This window comes from Fistularia commersonii, chromosome 4 (assembly GCF_037954325.1).
Source record: "Fistularia commersonii isolate RoL2024-O1a breed Wild chromosome 4, RoL_Fcom_v1.0, whole genome shotgun sequence".
Taxonomy (NCBI): domain Eukaryota; kingdom Metazoa; phylum Chordata; class Actinopteri; order Syngnathiformes; family Fistulariidae; genus Fistularia; species Fistularia commersonii.
Window position 1 is genome coordinate 12725378 of NC_141287.1, and position 21357 is coordinate 12746734.

The window sequence follows — 21357 nt, forward strand, 5'->3', positions numbered from 1 at the left end:
ACATGGATAACTGGATGTTTCTAAACAACATTCCTTGGGCTCGTGATGGACTTTAACATATCAGACAAGCATTTTCCCTTATAGTTTACACAGAAAAGCCCTATTCTGCATTTCCACTAGCAGGTAACCTATGCAAGAATCAAAAACTGCAAAAACAGGGACTTTTATAATCTGCCAGAAAATGGAGGTTAAAGCCAGGCGTTTCAGGTAATCACTGCCTCAGCCAAGTCTCTGTTAACTGCATTAGCATACTAACACACAGCTAATGTTAAGCCACTAATCTCCACAGTAACTTAATAACTGGCTAAGCTATCTGGCTTCACTGTGGGAGGCAAAAACCAAGAATGTCATTGTATACAGAAACATATTCCTGACTGTATGAATGACAAACACTTTGAATCCTTGAGTCCCCTATACTACCTTAGCTAAGTGTCCTAGCCAATTACAGATGATTGCTAGCACATGGCTAACGAAACTTAAATCGTGTTTTTTCACTGCCAACAATGTGCTAACTGAACGCTAACTAACTGAACGCTAATATTACCTCGATTAAGTGTTTTGGGCTATGGCGGTAGCCCGCTAGAGCATGGTTAATTGATTAAGCTAGTTTTTAGCTATGGTACAGTAACATAAGTGCCATCAAAGTAGGGAAAACTTAGCGGAGAAATTAACTTTTAAGATGCTGTAGTGCTAAATAGATGGTTAAAATGTCACTAAGTGTCTTAGGCAATAGCAATGGCAGACTTACACACATTAGCTAAGCTTTTAAGCTAAATCAGGTCGATGCTATCACCAGTCGAAGCTCATGTTGCTAATTATGCAATGAGCCGCACCGGACCCAGTTTGCAGCAAAAACTGTAATAAATGTAAAAGTAAAACAAAAACCTTGCATCCTTCCTCAGCTTCAGCACTGTAGATTATTTCAAATGTAAGGAGAAACAGCAGCAATACATGGTAATTAAAGACCTTCAATGAGCAAACCTTCTTGGAACACATCCCTTTGTTTAATACAGATTTGTGTTTTACAAATATTATAAAATTGACCATGAAAAAAGAAAATATCCTACCCTCACACACTTTAATAAAACAGAGTCACAGTTTAGTTAGATGTCACCGGTTATCTTTTATTCAGACTTTCCAGTTCCTCTTTTTTTCATGTTGAGTGAAAGTAGTGAATAACCACCGGCTCCCCTAAGTTTAATGAGGAATATTTTACTAATAGAACAGTTTATTTTCAGTCTATGTAAATAATAACAGGCAGAAAATCCAGTAATACAAGGTTCATCTTCTCGTTGTCTTCTGCAACCATTGTGGAAAACCCTCTGCAGGACCGCGACGAAGAATCCGGCTGCTAAGGCACTTGAGCTTGACGGTGTTACAGAATCCGATTTTTATTATTGTCCGGTGGACAACAAGCCCAGATTCCTTCAGGAAGATCTTAACCTACACGTGAACACCTTGCCTTCTCACCCTGATCTCTGCTCAGGTGTGTTGTCCTGCTTTGCTGGGGGTTGGCATCTGACATTGGGGGCGTCAGAACGTCAGGTCTTTGTCCCCCAGGGAGCCGAAGCACTGCTCCACGCTCTCCTCCAACACTTCCTCGAGGGTCGATGGGCTCCACTTGGGGCTCTGGTCCTTGTCGACCAACACTGGAAACACAAGGACACATTAGAGACTGACTGACGGGATGAGCTATGAAAATAGATATAACCAGCTTCAGCCCTTTGTACTGCATAACAGAGAAATACAGCAATAATAGTCCAAATGCCACATTTAATGCCTAAAATCCACACCCTATTGAGCTGCATGTTTTCAGCGTCTTGAGAAAAAAACAACAAAACAACTTTAAAATCAGGTCAAATGACGTAGTAAAAGCAAAGAATTATCTAATGACTGGCTGGATGTAAAAAAAAAAAAGTCTGAATAACTGCCACATTAAACGCCTAAAATCCACAACCAATGAGTTGCAGGGTTTCAGAATTGTGAAAAAGCCATGCTTAAATAGGGAGAAAAAATATCCAAAAATTGCTTTAGAAAAGAAAAAAAAAAAAAACAGCAACTTAAAAGTCAGGTCAAACTGAATTACTAAAAGGAAAGAATTATCTAGACTGGCTTAATGTAAAAAAAAAAAAGAACCATGATGGGGTTAAAAGACAAAAATAAAGAACAATTAGGGAGAAAAATACAAAACAGAAAAAAACAATCCAAGTGCTTTTATTTCACATCTTGCAAGATTCCAGGGGGCATGGCTTGATGTACTGCAGCTTCTTGCCAGGCGTCTATCATTATTTATTTAATGAATATTAAGTTATTCATTGTATAATTTCAGCTATTAGCATGTAACTATTAGCGCTACTAGTATTAGTAGTAAGATACTTTTTGCCTCCTACTCTCTTTGTCTCCATCACTATCACACATCTTTTTTTTTTTTAACTCCAGACACTCAAGGCAGAAGTTGTGTCCTCACTGATGTCAAAAAGTGCTTGCTGATGGGGGAACGCTGGGTTTCTGCAGATCTTTTTAAAAAAAGAACGTTCCAGAATAGCTCTCCATGGGTTGTGATGCAGGGCTGTACGAATAAAAATACAACTTGACAACTGTTTACATTTCAATTTGCAGTCTTCCTTTCAGCTTGCACATCCTGTTAATACTGTTTACATTTCTCTGTCGCGTTTACATCTCGTCGCAATAACATGCTTATTACTTATCGGGCAGCACAACAAGAATTCCATTGTACCTTTCCAGACTGAGCAAAAAAAATCTACAAAAAATACTAAAATATTTGAATTTAAAACCCCTGAACTAATTGTGATGCGACTGAAAGTCCACCCTCCGACCCTCTGCCAGACATGCAGAAGAAGAAGACTCACCAGCTCGGACGCCTTCGTAGAAGTCACGACCCCGCTGAAACACAAACACAGCCGTCAGACATGCTGACGTCACTGGCTCACAGCGCCATCTCGCTCGCCGCAATCAGTCACTCGCTCCTCCTTCCCGGTTTCCAAACAAGCTCTGCTTCCTCTGGCGAGGAAACATCTGCCCAGTTGTTTTTTGGTGCAACAAGTTTCTTAATTTAATTTATTTTTTTTAATCATTTTAATACTTCTTTTTCAATTAAAAACAGTTCAAAATATGAAATATGGCTGCATGCTGGTGGATGTTGGAGGATTTTCTTGATGAGGTTCCTGGAGGATGTTAGTAGATATTGCAGGTTCTTGGTGGGTATTGGGGTACCTGGTGGATCTCTGAATATTAATGGATGTTGGAGGTTTCTAGTGAATGGATATTAGTGAATGTTGAAACATGTAGATGGATGCTGGTGGAAATTTGTGAATGTTTGAGGTTCCTAGTGGATGTTAGTGAATATTAGTGATTGTTGGAGGTTACGAGTGGATGCTAGTGAATATCAGTAGATGTTGACATGTGTAGATGGATGCTGGTGGATGTTGGAGGTTTCTGGTAGATGTAAGTGAATGTCTGAGGCTCCTGGTGGGTGTTCGTAAATGTTGGTGGTTCCAGTGGATGTTGGAGGGTGTGTGGTCTTTACCATGCAGGCCTGGCTTAGCCGGTACTCCATCACCAGCACCTCCTCCAGGCTTAGCGACTGCCCCGCCTGCAGCTGCTTGAGGGTGATCTTCAGGGAGGTGGGGGACATCCGGGACAGGGTCTGGGGGACGAGACGGATGACCTTCAAAGGTCAGGCTGATGCTCGAGTAACGTTTACACTTTAGGATAAATATAGTTTGATATGGATCTGTGAGCATCCAGCTGAGAAGCAAAAGACTAACCCCATTAAGTTCCCAAACTTGCCTAGTGGCTAACTGCTAACGGCATGGCAGGTGGGGTTCACCAGGGCAGCGTCTCAGGGATCTTTATATTCAGAGATTATGCAAAGATGTATTAAATTATTTACAACTTTTTTTTCATCCACCATTGTTTATGAATGTTAAAAGCTATTATGATAAAATTTCAGTTATCAGCATATAACCGTAAGCGATGCTGGTATTGGTGGTATGAGATCTCTCTTTCTATCACATGTGGTTGAGGCAGAAGGCGGCCCACATTGAGCTTGGATCCCCGAACCTGCTCGCTCCTCTGTGAACGTTGGATTTCTTTATCATTTTAAAGTGTATGATTCAGACCAGGTCTAATGGAAGGCTACGGGAAACAACTGTGTTGTGATTAGGCGCCGTATAAATAAAGGACAATTTGACATGACATTTCTTCAGGACATTTAGGAACCCCTTGACCCGCTTCCAGAACCTTTCCAGGCACTTTACGTAAAATAATACAAAAATAGGTACTTTTTTGGGTGGGGGATTTAATTCAGGCTCAGAAAAAAAATATCCAGATCTAAATATTGGGATTATCTTCCTCCAGTGCAGTGAAGCTGCAGGGTAGTGGTTAGCATCAGTGCTAGTGCGTAGCAATAGGGATATATTTCCCCAGAGATACGCACCTCCGCCTGCTTCCTGGCAAAATCTGAGTCGTCTGCCTTCAGGTTGCGCACGATCTCCTCCACGCTGCTGGAACCGAACAGCCTGAGGGACGGAAAAGACAAGACCTTGTTGTCATCTCACCATCAGAACATCGAGGTGGTACTACCAACAACATCGGGGATGTGAGCAGAAGCAGAAGGGGTGACGTTTGAGGTCGAAGCTCCTGGAATCGGCGGAGGAGCCATTCTCTGATGGTTTCAAACCAACCCTGACCTTCATTCCATGACTGCAAATGGGACAAGGCAGGACCTGCTGTGTGGACCAAACCCACCTGTTGATGTCAGCTATGTGCTTCTCCAGGACAAAGGGCTTCTCGGCATCCAGGCGACTCTGCAGTGACAAAACACATGTCTGAGCGGAGCCAAGAACTTCCATGGAACAGGTTGGTTCCACGGAGCAGGTTCCTGACCTCATCCTGAAAAGAGTCCAGCAGCCGGGAGACGTCGTCCACAGAGGGTCGCTTCAGGTCCATCAGCTGCTTCTCCAGGTCGGAGATCTTATTGAAGGATAGAGTTTGATGAGCACGTGCTCAAAAAAGGTCCAGATACAGAACTTCCTTTTCAGTTTAATTTAGTCTTTTCATGTTGGCACGTGAAGAAAAACAAGAGCGTTTCTTCAGTCAGGGCACTACAACCAATCACAGATGACACTGGGCAGGAAGCGAAGTTTAAGCACGACGGGATGCCTGTCAATCACAAGTCAACCTCCTCTTATTCACACCAACGGACAAATTCATCTTAGATGAACCTGCTGACTGTGTTTGAGCTGAGAGGGGAAGACGGAAAACCTGGAGAACCCAGGTGGCAGAAGATGGAGAGCCCACCCAGAGAGGTCCGAGCATAACAGTGACTTAGCACATGTAACTCTCTTACTTTTAAGTGAGAGTTCGAAGCACATCTCAAGATTTTCATCTCGTAGCAACTGGACTTGATTTTCTTCCATTGATGACGTTGGATTGAAAAAGCCTCTTCCGAAAATCAAATCCATTTGCTGCGAGAAGAAGATTTTGACAAGAATCGACCATGACCTGGATGACTGAGAATCTGAGGAATGTGAGGAATCACATGGGTGGTCATTGTCACCATGGCAACCACGGACAAAGCCCTCCGTCAGATGCAATTAATGGGTAATAACCTCTCAGAGGATATTCCACCTTCTGGGTAATCATGATAGCTGCATCAGTGCATCTTCTCTGAGAATTCAGCCATTCATTTCACCCTTTATTCATTCATTCATTTTTTCACCTTTTGTGACTCTTTGGTAAAAGCTAAAAAAAGGACTGCAACCTCAAAAATCAAGGTCGAACAACATCTGTCGCCCCTGGCTACTGATGAGGAAGGTGTGCACACACATACACACATATACACACACTCTGGACCAGCGTGTGTGTGTGTGTCTGTGCAGCTGGTGACTCAGCTTTGACCCTGCGCCCTCGTCATGTGCCAGAGGCCGTGAGTCTCCAGCAAAACGAGGGGATCGTTTTATTTCAATTTATCATTGCTGCTTGTTTGCAAACTGCTAGTGTCCATTTTTGTAGTTTTTGGTCATTTTCCGGTTACACTGGAGGGACGTTGGAACTCTCCGTACCTTCTTGGACTCGACAAAGTGAGTGGCCACGCCGGCTCTCTGCACGTCGCGTCCTTTGAGGCGGAAGCCCGTCAGGGCCAGGAAGAGTCCCAGCTTTCCTTGAAGCCTTGGCAGAAAATATCCTCCCCCAACGTCGGGGAAAAGCCCTGGGAGGGGGGGAAATCAAATAGAGCCACGTCACTTTGTGCTTGTAATTACATGTATTTTATATATACATAGATGAGAAGGGTGAGGGTGCACACACAAACACACACACACATTTGTTTTACTCTGTTGACAATCAACGGAGTAAAAAAATATACCAGAAATATGTAACATGTAAATACTAGTTATGGGAAAGAGTAGTGGAAACTAGACTGAGAGGAGAAGTCAGCATTTGTGAACAGCAGTATGGCTTCATGCCTAGAAAGAGTACTACAGATGCAGTGTTTGCTTTCAGAATGCTAATAGAGAAGGGCAGAGGGAGCTGCATTGTGTTTTTGTAGTCCTAGAGACAGCATATGACAGGGTACCAAGAAAGGCACTCTGGTATTGTATGAAGAAGTCTGGAGTAGCAGAGAAGTATGTTAGCCTGGTGCAAGACATGTATGCTAGCTGTGAGACAATGGTGAGGTGTGCTGTAGGCGTAACAGAGAAGTTCAAGGTGGAGGTGGGACTCCATCAGGGATCAGCTCTGAGCCCCTTCGTGTTTGCAGTGGTGATGGACAGGCTGACAGGTTAGACACGGAATCTCCATGAACTATGATATTTGCAAATGACATTGTGATCTATAGTGAGAGCAGATAACGGGTTGAGGAACATCTAAAGAGGTGGAGGTATGCGCCGGAAAGGAGAGGATTGAAGGTTTGCCACAGCAAGATAGAGTATATGTGTGTGAATGAGAGGAACCCATGTGGAACTGTGAGGCTACAAGTAATGAAGATCAAGAAGTTGGAGAATTTCAGGTACTTGGGGTCAACAGTCCATAGCAGCGGGGAATGTGGAAAAGAGGTGAAGAGATGGGATTCAAGCAGGTTGGAATGAATGGAGAAAAGTGTACAAGACAGTGGTGAGACCAGCGATGCTGCGTGGCCTAGAAGCAGTACCAATGACGAAAAGACAGGAGGCAGAGCTAGAGGTCACTGAGATGAAGATGCTAAGCTTCTCTTTGGGAGTGACCAGGATGGATAGGATCAGGAATGAGTCTATCAGAGGGACAGCACATGTTAGATGTTTTGGAGAGAAGGTCAGAGAAGCCAGACTGAGATGATTCGGTCATGTACAGAGGAGGGATAGAGAATATATTGGTATTGGTATCTAGATGCTGGAATTGAAGCTGCCAGGCAGAAGAGTCAAGAGGAAGACCAAAGAGAAGATTTATGGACGTAGTGAGGGAGGATATGAAGGTAGTTGGTGTGAGAGAGGAGGATACAGAGAATAGGGTTAGATGGAGAAGGTCGATTCGCTGTGGCGACCCCTGAAGGGAAAAGCCACAGGAGAAGAAGAAGAAAATATATAATTAAAATTTGTAAAATTATGATTATATTCCAAATGTGCCTTGATGTTACATATGAATTGGGGGGGTTGGGTGAAAATGCAATTCAAACTGAGCCAATAAAGGCCATTAAAATAGTGAGAAATTCCTAGACAACTGACTTTTTTCTGTAATTCATAAAACGAGGGGCGAGCAAAATATCACCGCCGAACGACAACCTCAACTAAACGTCTGGAAAATATAAAATAGAATTATTCCAGACACACTGCGACACATCAGGCATGCGTTTTTTTTTCGAGACTCATGTGAATCAAATATTTCACCCCAGCCTGCGGCCTTAATCTGCGCAGAGTGGAGTGTGTTTTTCGATGACGCTTTCACTGTGGGGTTGTTGGCTGGAGTTGCGGCATGGCGAGGAGGGGGAGGGGTGGATTATAAGAGTTGACCTGATTCACGTCTGGAAAAACGCAATATCATAAATGCGGCAGATTATGGCTGCTGTTCTGAGCGTTGGCGGTTAAATCTGTTAATCTGCACACAGAGGGATTACCAGATTTAGGGAATCCAAAAAGTGTACGACGGGCTGCGGTTATGAGCTGCCAATGCTATTGTTGTGAACCAGATCAGACAATCAATCAATGTATCAGAATTACCTTTAAGGGTAATTTACGCTAAAGGTACTTCCATTTCAAATGTCAAACGTCACCAACGACGTAATTTTTACGCGTGCTTTACCTGGTTGAGCAATGCATCCACTAGAGGACAGTGAGTTCAGAGTTCACTTCCCAGTTCCAGGTACAACAAACCTGGTGATGGCGAAAGAGCTGATGATAATGTACACTAACAAAGAGGCAGGGCAGTAAATGGGAGTGGAGAATTTTCCCTAGTTATACCGGCACCATGCTGTCTTCTTCTTCTCTGTTTTCTCCGTCTACTTTGTTCCTTTCGCCAGTCACACGTGAGCATACCACGCAACACTGCCCCTCCAAGCTTCCGATGGTGCTGCTCCACTTGTTGCATAAGGTTACTTATGGATGTTACTTATGAACAAACTTCCCAAGAAAGTACAGGATTATGCAGGAAATGAACACGGGGAGAGGCGGCAGAGAATAAATGGGCCTTTGGATGGTCAGACGAAGTAATGGAGTCAAATAAATGTATTGATAAAGAGAACTAGATACAGAAAGAGTGTGGTAAATATTTCACAGTGGCCAAACCATGGAACTGCAGGTATGCCGTCTGTGGCTGGGCCGTAGTTTGTATTTTGTTCTGAGTCATCTACAGAGGTGATTGGACGCTCAAACCATAGTGTGCCTCGTTCCAGTGTTCCCAAAATGATGATTTCAAAATGAAAGCGCGCCATGGGCAATGTGCACGGGGATATCAGGGCTGCATGCATCCCTAACTACACATCTGAGTCACCTGCCCTCAAAGAAGGGGGAAATAGTTGTTGTTAAAGTCTGACTTGGACACTGGTGGCCATTTTCTACCACACAGTTCCGCTGGACTCCACTGGGCTGTTTTTGGGTGTCCAGCAGGGATACTACCTGGTGCCTGGCATTTTTCTGATACCTTTGCCTGTGAGGTTCCAATCAAGCCAAGCGTGGCTTTTAGCTCCTGCTTGACAAGAGGGTGTTATCACTGAGCACTTTCCCTGACACAAGAATCAAACCCGCCATTTAAAAAAATGATTAAAAAAAAAAAACCTACAGGCCCACTACATGTTAGCACAACTCTACTTCTCTGGCTCTTCTCTGCGAAACAAGAAGCAGCCATTGTCCTCTATTGTTTAGTGGCAATTTCTGGCTGCCGTGCCTTGACGACGAGATACTACAAAGTAATGGAAAAACAACCAAACCAAGTCGTGCCGTTAAGTGTGTGTGATTGCGCCATAAATGACACAGGATGGCCTTTCACCGCCTGACAACTGATAAGGGATTAATAAGGAAATGGACAAAGAGGTAGACAGATAATCCAGATCTCATGGGATTGATAACGGTGTAGATGAAATCGTTGCGTCTCTCAATGCTAATCAGGTATTAACTGTACCTTCTTCTCTATAAAACACACTAACGACCTTCATCCCCCCCCACTGACCCACCTAAAGGTGTCAGACGGCCTCCCCCCTCATAGCTAGGTAACTCGGGCCTCTTAATGAGCCGCGTCCTGAGCTGCCTTTCCGACAATCCGTGACGCACCACCTGAGGACGTTCACCCAGTGGCTCCGCTGCTGAGGAGAAACTAGGACACGCCTGCCAGCCTCAAACGTGGATATATTTATTATAGATTTACAGCACCCCACTGTTTACCCACCTTGGTACCAACGGGCAAAGTACACCAATTACTCATACCTGTCTCTGCACAGCTCCGGGATCATATTTGTGAGGCACTTTATGACTCCGGCACTCTGAGGAACTTGAAAAATCCAAGGTCAGTCGGGGTGTTTGGTGCAAAACCAAAACCCGCTTTGCTGGAAAAGTGGATTTCAGACATTCTCCAGTTCCAAAAATAAAAAAGCCTTTTATAAAGATATCAGGTGTATAAATAGAGAGGAGGCTGTGCTGGGGGCAGGAGTGGAAGCTGCAATCGAGCCTGAAAAACCGTGCCTTTATCCACTGCCGTGTCGGAAATAGATCGAATGGAGGAAAACATTAGCATAATTATACTCATTAGCCTTTTTTTCCAGTTCTGATACGCATTAGTGGCTGAGCTAATGTGTCGTGTGACTTTGTTTACCGTCATTTGTGAAGTGACTTTACAGTAAAAACAACCCAGGATGACAACAATTAAGCCAGGATGACAATTTCAACACCAACAATTGCTACAACAACAATAATAAAAACACAACATTAACATCCTGTGACGACAACAACAATAACGATCTCTCAACAACTACAACATTATGACCCTGCCACAACGCGCAACATTAACAGCATACAACGACAACACAACTTCAACACCCTATAACAACAACAGCAAAAACTATAGCTACAGATCTCCAATATTAAACCCTGCAACAACAAGAATAAAACCCCAACATTAATGCCTGATAACATCAACAGCAACTAGACGGACAGCATGAAGACCCTGCAACAACAATATAACGTGAACGTGTAGCTCAATGGTAGAGTACTTCACATGTATGAGGTCCTGGGTTCAATACTGGAAACTTCTCTGTAAGTTGCTTTGGATAAAAAGCGTCTGTCAAATAACTGTATTCTATTCATATGAAACGCTGAAACATCTACGACAAGGACTACAGCATTCACACTCCGTAAAAAAACAGGAGCCCTTGACAACAATAAGACCAAAAAATGTAGATCCTGCAACAACCATTACAGTACCAACACCGCCACAACAGTGAGTCTATGAAAACAGCAACAGCTATGGAGCTGCAGCATTACGACCCTGCAACAACAATAACAAAACCATAACATTAAGACCCAGCAACAATGACAAGTGCGGAAGCACAACAGTAGGACATTTGACATCAATGACACTAATGTGACACTAGATTAAGTCCTTTGGCTGACAGCGGCGGCTCATTTGCAGGCTCAATCCCGCCGCACAAAAACACTGAGATTATCACATTGCTGTCACGGGCCATCGGATTACAGTGACAATGAGCAAGTTTATTCCATGATGTCAGCTGTAATTAGTTTGTTGTTTTGAGATTTGTCACTAATCTCCTCGGAGGGGGCCTCAGGACAGGACCATCTGTCCCAGAGGGACACTCCAGAGAAAACATGGCTGGTATGTGGTTAGTTGTTTTTTTTATCTTCATTGTGTTTTCTTGCAGTTCGTATGCAACGCTGAGTGGGAGGTGGCATCTGGTGAAAATTCTGATCTACGCCTCGGCAAACCCTGATAGACCTAACAGTGGTAAAGTTTACGACAGGCGGACTGATAAACCACCTGGTCGCCTTTGGGAATTGGATTAGGGATTCATTCTTGCTTCATTTCGTCCACCCTGTAATATCGTTAACAGCACTGTGTGCAAGGCTGGTCACTTCGATGGCAAACTGATCGTCGTGTTAAGTGATCGTGCTTTCGCTGCTCAGCCGCGTTCAGACATTTGACTCCGTCCCCATCCAGTGGCATCCACCATTTGGGATGCTTTGAGATAAAACTGGAAACACGGAATGACAGAAATGTTTTTTGATATGTTTGACACAATTTCCTGACCAAGGTTGAACTGCAGTCTGGACTCGCACATATTTGCCATTCCATATTAGGACACAGCGTGCACCGATTCATGCCCAACCCTGACAAGGACTTCAGAAATGACCTCCCCTTGAGGACGACTGATCCAGAGGAAAGTGGGCAGGCGGCAGACTCACCGATGGCGGTCTCGGGCATGGCGAACAGGGTCTTCTCAGTGGCCACTCTGAAGCGTCCGTGAACTGACAGGCCCACGCCCTGCAGGCAGAGAACGGAAGTGGAGTCAGCAAGAGTATTTGTGGACAATGATGAAGAGGAACATATATAGAAATAAAACACACACCATCAAGGGCAATCAATACAGTATGTCATTCTGATTGTCTAACAAATAAAATGTGTATATTTGTGTAAAGGTCCAAGGCATCAGTGAAACTCTGTTTTTGAGTGAAAGCAGATAAACGTCACGCCGCTCCGGATAAACCTCAGGAGGGCGGCTGCCGCTCTCGTGTAAATATTTGGATTCCCGGCGCTCCGGAGCACATCGCAGGGGGAAGCAAGTCCAATGCTAAAAGCGGAGCAGACGCGGATTAATGGCGGGTCTTAATTCCAGGGATTTTCAAACTTCGAGAGCAGAGAGTGATGTGCACGAGATGAAATCCACACACACACACATACACTACTGCCGGATCGCCATGGCGTTCGCTCATCGTGGGAGTTCTGAGAGCAGATCTAGCTTCCTAGGCAATCATAGACCCAGGATTTCTCCATATATAGAGCCAGGCTGCGCTCAGCAATACGAGCTATGAACCCCCCCACCACTCTCCTCGAACCTGAGGATCGGGCTTGGCAAAGGGGGCAGGCCTCTCAACTGAAACACGAGCCCATTAAGATGTTTTGATTGCAATTACTATTTAAAACTTATTTGTTATTCTCATACATAAGCAGTCAGCAGGCAGAGATGTGGTACTGGTGGAAATGTTACTAGCAGTAAAGCAATACTAGCTCTTGTAGTAGCATTCGCTAGCGAGGTTAATCCTTCCAGTTTTCAGGTCACTTAACCAAATCAAGTATCTTGTTTCTGATGTTAGTGAAAACATTTTTTCAATGTGTATTGATTTTTTTTTTTTTTGTCTTCTTAGAATTGGGATCCAGTGTCGCCATGGTGACTTGTTGCCTCCCCTGGTTTTTGCAGCTCCGGCAGAAGAAGTTTGAAAAACTCCCAGGGAAACGTCAAAAGCAGCTGCATTGCATCGCAGCGCTTTCAAGGCCGTCCCAGCAATTCGGTCCCGCGAGAGGTTTTTTTGGGTGGTGGTGGTGGTTGGGATTTCTGTCGCCATGGTTACTTGAAAGGTTACAGAGTATATATCTGCTCCTTTCCCATCAAGAGGTTTTCTTTGCTAACATGGGTCACATTCCAATTCCATTCGGATTCGTTCCTATGGGAATGTATATTTTTTTCCAAATGTTTGTGACTAATTCGGTTGCCACGGTTACACAAATTATTGCCAAAAATCATCTCAACACGTCCCTTATCTTAAAACATGTTTCTGATGCAAAACAAATAGAGGGGAAACAACATGCGCCCACAGCAGGCACTGACCAGAGACACTTTCAGTGACATTATATTCTTTTTCTCGTCTCACATTTTATAGCGGACCCACAGTTGCAAAACCCTGCACTCCGATCACATGTCATGGGGAAAATACACACACACACACACACACACACACACACACACACACACACACACACACACACACACACACACACACACACACACACACACACACACACACACAACACAAATGCAGGATGAATAATCGTGTACCCTGCATGTACTCATGACTGACAGTGGCCTCAGGAGCAACACTGAAGGTCACATGACCAGAAATGGGGACACACACTTTCTCAGAGGGAAATGTGTATGTTAAAAATAAATAAATAAAAGCTAAAAGGTCCTTGTTCACTATAAGGACGCCTCTGACCCCTGGAGGCCAGAAGCTGCGGCGGCAACATGCTATGTCATGTTGCATGTCATCCAATGGGATGCCGCGTCACCATCCAGCCAGGTGACAGTGGAGGGCGGCTCTCTGCTGCCCCCCTGTGGTAGCTTTTGGTATCACATCCCTGATTATGCAATAACAATTGATGGAGATCGAAAAAGTAAAATAAACAAAAGCCTTGGCAGCCACCACATTCTAAAAACAGGCATTAATAGTAGTAGCAGTTATTGTTAAAATCATTTCAAATAAAATGTTAATAATAGTGTATCATCTCTGAAATCAACGTATGACCAAAACTTGTATAAAATCAGCGATGACCTGAAAATCTTCAAGAAAGAAAGGGAATCTGGATTAAATCCTGCATTACAAATATTAAAAAAGGCCATACTCACCCCTCCCATTGTAATTCCGTCGATGAGGGCGATATATGGTTTCCTGTACGATCCTGAGAAGATGACTTGATATTAATTGCAACAATAAGAGTGATGTAGGGAAAATACATTGAATGGGAGCGGCGGCGCATTTAAGTCGTAAATATTCAAGTGTTTTTAAAGTGAATATTTCTCTGATTTGAAGCAGAAATCTACAGATACAGAAGATGATCGGACATGGACGTAAAAATCAGCAAAAAAAAAAAAAGGAAGAAACTCACTCACCGATGGCATTGTTCAAAATGTACTCCTCTCGGAAGAAATCTTGTGCGAGCGGGTCTCCGGTCTTCCCTGCTTCGGTCACAGCTGCGGAGGAAACACAAATGCTGCTGAGGCAGCGGGTTTGGTGTGAATTTGGCCCCTGAAAAGCAAGCCAAGCGCCGTACCTCGGATGTCTCCGCCGGCACAGAAGGCTTTCCCGCCCGCCCCTCTGATGATCACCAGGTCCGTCTCGCCATCCTCCTCCCACTCCTGGAGAGACAAGAATAACTGAATTCTAAAAGTATATATATATTTCTTCATTTCTTTCATCCGCCATCATTCATATGACAAAATCGTATGCAACTGTTCACTTTCTCATTCACATCATTTAGACATTCACTCGTGTTCACCGACGTATGAGAGACATCTTTAGCAGGTAAATATGTATTGACATTTATAATACTGATTAATACAGATAATACTTTTATACTTTTTATTTCTGTTCTTATTTCATTTTACCTCATTCTATTTCATTTCATTTTATTTTAAACTGGTCACTGTCTGTTCTGTGCGTGTAATGCTGCTGCTGCCCTATAATTTCCTAATCCTGGGATCAATATAGTACATATCATCTCAAATACCCATAAGACATTCACTCTCTCATTTACATGTCATAGACATACATAAATTGGAAAAAAAAATAGTCATTGAATTTAGTGTCATTAATTTAAATTTAAATTCTTCCTCTCATTTACTCATCTTGGTAACTCCAGGTTTCCATTTAACCTCCTGCATATTTTTGGACTATATATCTTTTGCCGGTTCAACTCTGTTTACTTTAAATTATGCTACCTTTTATAATCTGTGACTATGGGACCTATCCATCCATCTGTCTGTCTGTCAGGTAACTGTGTCAAAGTGTTTCATAGTGATCATAATCACCAGCTAGGCTATCGGTGGTAGGAAGCTGAGGTCGGGGACAGGAGGGTGGGACGCTTTTACAACCCTTAACCCGCTGTGGCCCACAACCTTTGCCCCCACGAAGCCGGTGTGGCTCCGAATTGTACCTTGAGCTGAGGGTACATCCGCCGGATCATGGTGAGGTTGAGGGCATTAAGGACTTTGGGTCTGTTCATGGTGATCACCCCAGCTGAGCCCACCTTCTGCAGGAGGACGTCTGCCTCGGCCTGACTTGACATCTGGATGTTGAAGTGGGATTTAGAATCACCAGCAGTGAAATAAATCCTGAAGAATTTCAGTGTGCGGAAACACAACAAACTAAAAAGCCATATTTAACCAATTAGAGACGGGAACTGAATTCACACCCGCTACCGGTCTTTAAAATCTATTGCAATAGAAATTGACTTTTTATTTTCAGTATCGCTCAATGGCTTCGGCTTTTGGACAAAACTGTTCTCAGAATTAAGCTGAGGTAAAAGATCAGCGAGGAAGAAGCCAAAACCCCCACCATGTGTCCCTGGATTCGCCGCAGCCTGCAGACGGACCTCAGCCTGCCGGCACAGAGAAGACGCAAATGTTAACAAGCGTGAAGCCATCGCATGAAACACTCAAATGGCGTCGAATGAAAATAAAGCCGATTGAGCTCCTCTGAGTTTTAGAGATATATTCATTAATTCATTACTCACTTTACCACTTATCCAGTGGTCACTGGGCGAGAAGTGAGGGCTCGGCCTGGATTAATCACAGGGGCCTCATATGGGAGCATACAACCATTCACCCTCTCATTCACAGATCATATGGACATACAATCATTCCCACATCACACTAACCAACCCCACCATTCACCCTCTCATACAGAGACACAACAATTCATCCTCTCTGTCACACGTCATCAAGAGACACACAATGTTTCATATACAAATACCGTTCACTCATTCACATGCAACAATTCACTCTGTCATTTACACATAGGGGCAATTTAGGGTCTTCAGTTGTACTTATGCACAAGATCATTTCATTTACAATAAAAAGGAAAACACCAAATAAACTAAATTCGTGACACAATAGAGCCACGTTGCCATGGTAACGCGTCGCCGATGAGCCTCGCGGGTGGATTATCTTGCCGTTTTGATGCGCTCATGAGTAGGCAGTGACAGCGCCTGTATTATAGTACTATAGACATTATGGGATGCTCTCTTCGTTATCAGAAAGGTATCACTAATCGAGCTTAGTTTGTATTTATTAATATCTAAATTATATCTGTATTTTGGGACTCTGGGGGGGGGGGGGGGGCATCAAAACGGGCTATCGCATGGGAATATAAAGCTAGTTCAGCTGAAACAATGCCGGCTTCGCGTTGTCGCCATTCTTTCGCAAAGCTTGAAAATTAAACAGGTGTTCGGGGGTTTTAACTTTCATTTAACTTTAAATTAAAATCCTCAACAATAGGCCCACTTCGGGTTGCGTGAACGCACCGCAGCATCAGCACGCCAACGAGCTCTGTGCTCAGTTTGTCGCTAGCATGAGTAGCCTTTTGACAGAAGCTAAATGTAAGCGGAGTCTAGTCTCACAATAGAAAGGGGAGGTCCGAGATATTTTTGTCCGTGAAGACATACCGGCTAGCGGATATTAGCAGCGTGAGGGACATCTTCCGACCCGGGACTGCCGTCCTCTTGGCACTGACTTTCACCTCACTCGCTCGGCTTTGGACGCTCTCTAACTTCAGAGTTTACTTCCTGTCAGGTTCACCAAGCCTCTTCGCGATTGGACAGTGTTTGTGACGTCACGGGAGGCCGGTCCAGGCAGCCGAAGGATGCAGCACTGCCCCCTGCTGGTATCTTATAAAAAAACTGCAATCACTGTGTGTCTCCAATATATAAAAATAAATATGTTTTATTTATGTTTATTTATTAATTTTAATTATTGGTAATTTAATTTAATTTCTTTAATTTTATTATTATTTTTTTAGTTTACATAATCTTCTTCACCTTTCAGCTTTTCCCTTCAGGGGTCGCCACAGCGAATCGACCTTCTACATCTAATCCTATTCTCTATATTCTTTTTTTTAGTTTATATAATACTAATTCTATTTCAGTGTGAGGTTTTGGTCATCCTGGTTAGTCGTGATTGTGACTGGACTTGAGTTTTGTTTCTCCTCAAGAGTTTTCACTTCTTATCCGAGACGTTGGGGTCGTGCATCGAAGCCTCGTTTCGATAAAGAGCGAGTTGATTTACAGGAACTCAGTTGAATGAGGTTGTTACGCTAATGTGGGTGTCGTTGTATGGTTGTTGCTTGGGGAACAAACAAACGCCACAACACTTTGAGAGTTGTGGAGTTTGAAACGCAGCGGGATTCGGTGTTTGTTGAAAACTCTTCTGAGTTTTTCCCGAAATAGCAGTAATGGTACCTGGTGATCCTGTTTTGGCCAATTAGAGTAGGCACAAGATTTTAGCGCTTTCTCCACATGTCGGACACATTCTGCTCTGTTCTATCACCTTTGGAGGCTTCTGATGTACCTCTAGTTTGTAGTCAAGGGAGTGATGAGGGTCAATCAAGTATAAGTTGAATATGTACAAAGCACGTACCTCCTTGTAACCTTTTGGTTTGTGCGTACATGCACAGCATCAATTCTCCTGGTTATGGTTAGTAGTGAACCGGTTTGTCAAAATTGTTTTCAACCGCTCCTGTCTTGCATCTGCTGGCTCCCGATTCAAGATTTTGTGTCTGAGAAGCCTGAGTTGGTTTTAGGCAGTCGTGTATCGACAATCTCAGATTTCACACGGAAGTGCTTTTGTTACACAACACAAGGGGAAAAAACAAACTCTTATTAACCACATGAATACTTTCACTTGTGGCGCTATCACTCACCAAAGTTACCACTTGTTGTGGCGCACTGAGACAATTGTCCAGCTTCCCAGTAGCCGATACGATTGGTTTCTGCGTCCGTGATCAGGTCTGACAGTGAAGTTCATGCCTTTTTGAAAGGTCACCAACAGTGGTATCAGTTACTTACCCAGTTCTTGTTGTCTCTGTTAGTTCTCAGTCCACATGAGGTTAGGTCAGATAGGGTTCAGAATAGTTTGTCCGGAAGGGAGAGGGAATTTCGTCTCTGACTTTATTTGCTGATGATGTGCTGTTATGTTTCTGCTTTTTCAGTCAACTTCCCCCAGGACCACATCGGGAAGGCACGTTGTTGTACCTTCTCTTATTGAAGTTAGCTTGGTGCTCATGAAGCGGGTTAGCAACAAATAAAACTGAATTATGTGTACATTTTCAGAAACGTATTACAGAAGGTTGTTTCTGTCTCGAACCTTGAGACGCCTGATAATGAAGCACAAAAACCAAGGCCACAGATTGGTGACGTTCAGTTTATTTATTCATTCATTACGGGTGCTGGAGGTGATCATGCGTGTCATAACTTTTCCAACAAGCCTGATAGGAGTTACTACAACAACCTCTTATTTATTTGTGCACTAGTAGTAGAAACAAAAAGCAGCAGTGAGAAAGATATGTGAATGTGAGATAAATGTAGCGCTGCTAATCTGTATTAGTGATAGAGGTGGACTCTTCCTCCATCTGGGGAGATCTTCGTCTAGTCGGAGTCACTGCTGCAGGAGCTGCTGGAGGACTGCAATCAGGAAAACAGTCACAGAGATTGTAGGTGTCAAAGAATGTGGAATAAATTACATTAAATTAAATTAAATTAAATAAGAGAATGATTTAATATTATTCATTTTATGAATTACTCATAAAATAAAATAGAATAGAATACAATTTAATTAATAAATGATCAAATGACATTAAATTCATTATTAACAATTACATTTATGAATTAATGGTAAAATCATAAAAGTAGATTAAAATAAAATGAAATTAAATTAAAGAATTATTGCATTTCATTCATTTTATGAATTACTCATAAAATAAAATAGAATCGAGTAAATTCAATTAATAAATGATTAAATTACATTAAATTCATGATTAACAATATTATTTATGAATCAATAGCAAAATAATAATAAAAAATACATGAATTAAATTAAAGAATGATTACATTTCATCAATTTTATGATTTACTCATAAAATACGATAGTTTTGTAATTCAAATTCAATTAATAAATGATTAAATTACATCAAATTATCGATTAACAATTACATTTATGAATCAATGGTCAAAGAAAATGAGGGAACATTTTTGTCTTCTCCCACAAATTTTGATTTATTTGTCAGATTTAAAAACCGCCCTTTCAGAGGGAAAAAAAAAAAGCCGACACTCACCCCTTTGCAGTCTTTCCCTTTCTTATGGCACTTGTTGTGCTTGTGACCGTTCTTGTGCTTATGCTTGTGTCCGTGACCGTGTCCGTGGCCTTGCCCACACCCATGGCCGTGGCCGTGGCCGCCGTGGCCGTGGCCGTGGTCGTGGCCGTGGCCGTGGCCGTGGCCGTGTCCGTGTCCGTGTCCGTGTCCGTGGTCATGTCCATGACCTTGCCCCTGGCAGGGACCTTGACCTCCGTGAGGCTGGGGAGGGCAGCAACCAGGTGGGACGCCACCTGGGGGACACTGAGGATACCCCCCGGGTTGGTTGGGGTAACCGGGGGGGAACGCGGGGTTTCCTTGACCAACAGAGAAAAGAGCTGGGTTAATAATAATGCAGCGGCGGAAACGGGAGCATCGGCAGGCGGCGGTGGCGGCACCATGTACCTTGGTTATGGCCGTACATGTCAAAGCTTCAGGGGATCCTGAAAGAGAGGGAAACTGTATTTTACACAATCCATTGAATTGCACACACACATTTACACACACACTCACACACACCTTACTCTGAGCTGATCTCCAGCAGTACCTCCAGCTTCCCCCCGCTGTTGTTGCTTTTTATCCGAAAACCACGCCCCTGCAATGAAATGCCAAGCTCATTGAGGGGGGGTGGACGCAGACCTCGTCTGACCCCAAGGGCGTGTCAGTAAACGCATCACACTGTGGCCTCCGCCAGTGAACACAAACACACACACACATTACGCCCATACGCAAACACACTTCCCCTCAACGGTGCTCATTGAAGGGAGATTTATTTTTACCCGATGACCGGCAGACATGTTGGTCCACATGACCGCCGACAATAAAGCTGTTCATGGGTCGGTCACAGGGAGCGGCGTTTTGTTTTCACCAGAGGGTCATGTGATTCAGGAAAACAAGAAGATGAAGAGAAAAGAGAAAAGACATATGTATCCGAGTGCAGAGGTGGCTCACATGCACTGGAAGAATGTGATCTATGGGAAAGACCTTTGTTAAGATGATGGTTGATTATTAATTTTAAAAAGGCCATATCTGTAAGAGCACATTTATGGGTGGTGTTTGCAAACACTTTTCATTCATTCATTTGTGATCCGTAACAGTTATCCTGCTGTCAGGGTGGCTGGAGCCTATCTGTAAATGGGCGAGAGGTGGGGTTCAACATGGGCCAATCAAAGGGCCTCACATACATATACACTACCATTCACCCTCTCATTCACCACATATAGATACAACCATTCACCCTTTCATTCACCCTTTCGTGTGCATATTGCAATGTCTGCAACACTCACCCTGTCATTTACTGCAGAAATACACGCAATCATTCACCCCCCCATTCACACGTCTTAAAGATACATGCTGCCATTCACTCTTCCACACACTTATCTTATAGTGACAGCCAATAACGCACTTATTCACACATCATAAATAGACAAACAATTCACCCTCTCATTCACATTTCTTATAGACACATTCACATCATATAGACTTGCAGCCATTCACCCTTTCATTTACTTGTCTTGTAATGACACGCTCTAATTCACTTATTCACACATCATAAAGAGACAGACGACATTCACCCTCTCATTCACTGCATATATACATGCAGCCATTCACTCTTTCACTCACTTAACTTATAATAATTCACACATGATAAAGAGACACACAACCACTCACCATTTCATTCTAACCTCATATAGACATACAACCAGACATTCATATATCATATAGATACATATAAACATTCATT

General features: G+C 43.3%; 2 protein-coding genes across 4 annotated transcripts; both read right to left on the bottom strand.

Annotated features, from left to right (window-relative positions):
• Positions 1-1103: 1103 nt before the first annotated feature.
• Positions 1104-17062, bottom strand: hibch (3-hydroxyisobutyryl-CoA hydrolase). Of its 2 annotated transcripts, none has more exons than XM_086145362.1 (14): positions 16933-17062; positions 15825-15867; positions 15424-15555; positions 14542-14626; positions 14381-14461; positions 14117-14169; positions 11901-11979; positions 6087-6232; positions 4909-4995; positions 4771-4829; positions 4460-4541; positions 3548-3667; positions 2871-2904; positions 1104-1649 (listed from the first exon to the last, which is right to left on the bottom strand). In XM_086145362.1, exons 1-14 carry the CDS (start codon positions 16962-16964, stop codon positions 1534-1536), a joined length of 1149 nt encoding a protein of 382 aa, XP_086001488.1. In that variant the 5' UTR covers positions 16965-17062; the 3' UTR covers positions 1104-1533. The 2 variants fall into 2 exon arrangements, with proteins under 2 accessions (XP_086001488.1, XP_086001487.1); XM_086145361.1 differs by having other exon boundaries at positions 15825-15870; positions 16933-17020.
• Positions 17063-18675: 1613 nt separating this feature from the next.
• On the bottom strand, positions 18676-20239 carry LOC147234736 (uncharacterized). Of its 2 annotated transcripts, none has more exons than XM_086144591.1 (4): positions 20133-20239; positions 20019-20056; positions 19596-19930; positions 18676-18945 (listed from the first exon to the last, which is right to left on the bottom strand). In XM_086144591.1, exons 2-4 carry the CDS (start codon positions 20035-20037, stop codon positions 18910-18912), a joined length of 390 nt encoding a protein of 129 aa, XP_086000717.1. In that variant the 5' UTR covers positions 20038-20056; positions 20133-20239; the 3' UTR covers positions 18676-18909. The 2 variants fall into 2 exon arrangements, with proteins under 2 accessions (XP_086000717.1, XP_086000718.1); XM_086144592.1 differs by having other exon boundaries at positions 20138-20200.
• Positions 20240-21357: the final 1118 nt, after the last annotated feature.

Coding starts and splice junctions, on each gene's coding strand:
- hibch (XM_086145361.1), bottom strand. CDS start 16,964: ATGTCCCTCACGCTGCTAATATCCGCTAGCCG. Junction 3,668..4,459: donor TTGCCAGGAAGCAGGCGGAG/GTGCGTATCTCT, acceptor CTCGTCCCCCAG/ACCCTGTCCCGGATGTCCCC. Junction 1,650..2,870: donor CTACGAAGGCGTCCGAGCTG/GTGAGTCTTCTT, acceptor TTGTGTTTCCAG/TGTTGGTCGACAAGGACCAG.
- LOC147234736 (XM_086144591.1), bottom strand. Junction 18,946..19,595: donor AAGGGAAAGACTGCAAAGGG/GTGAGTGTCGGC, acceptor TCCTGATTGCAG/TCCTCCAGCAGCTCCTGCAG.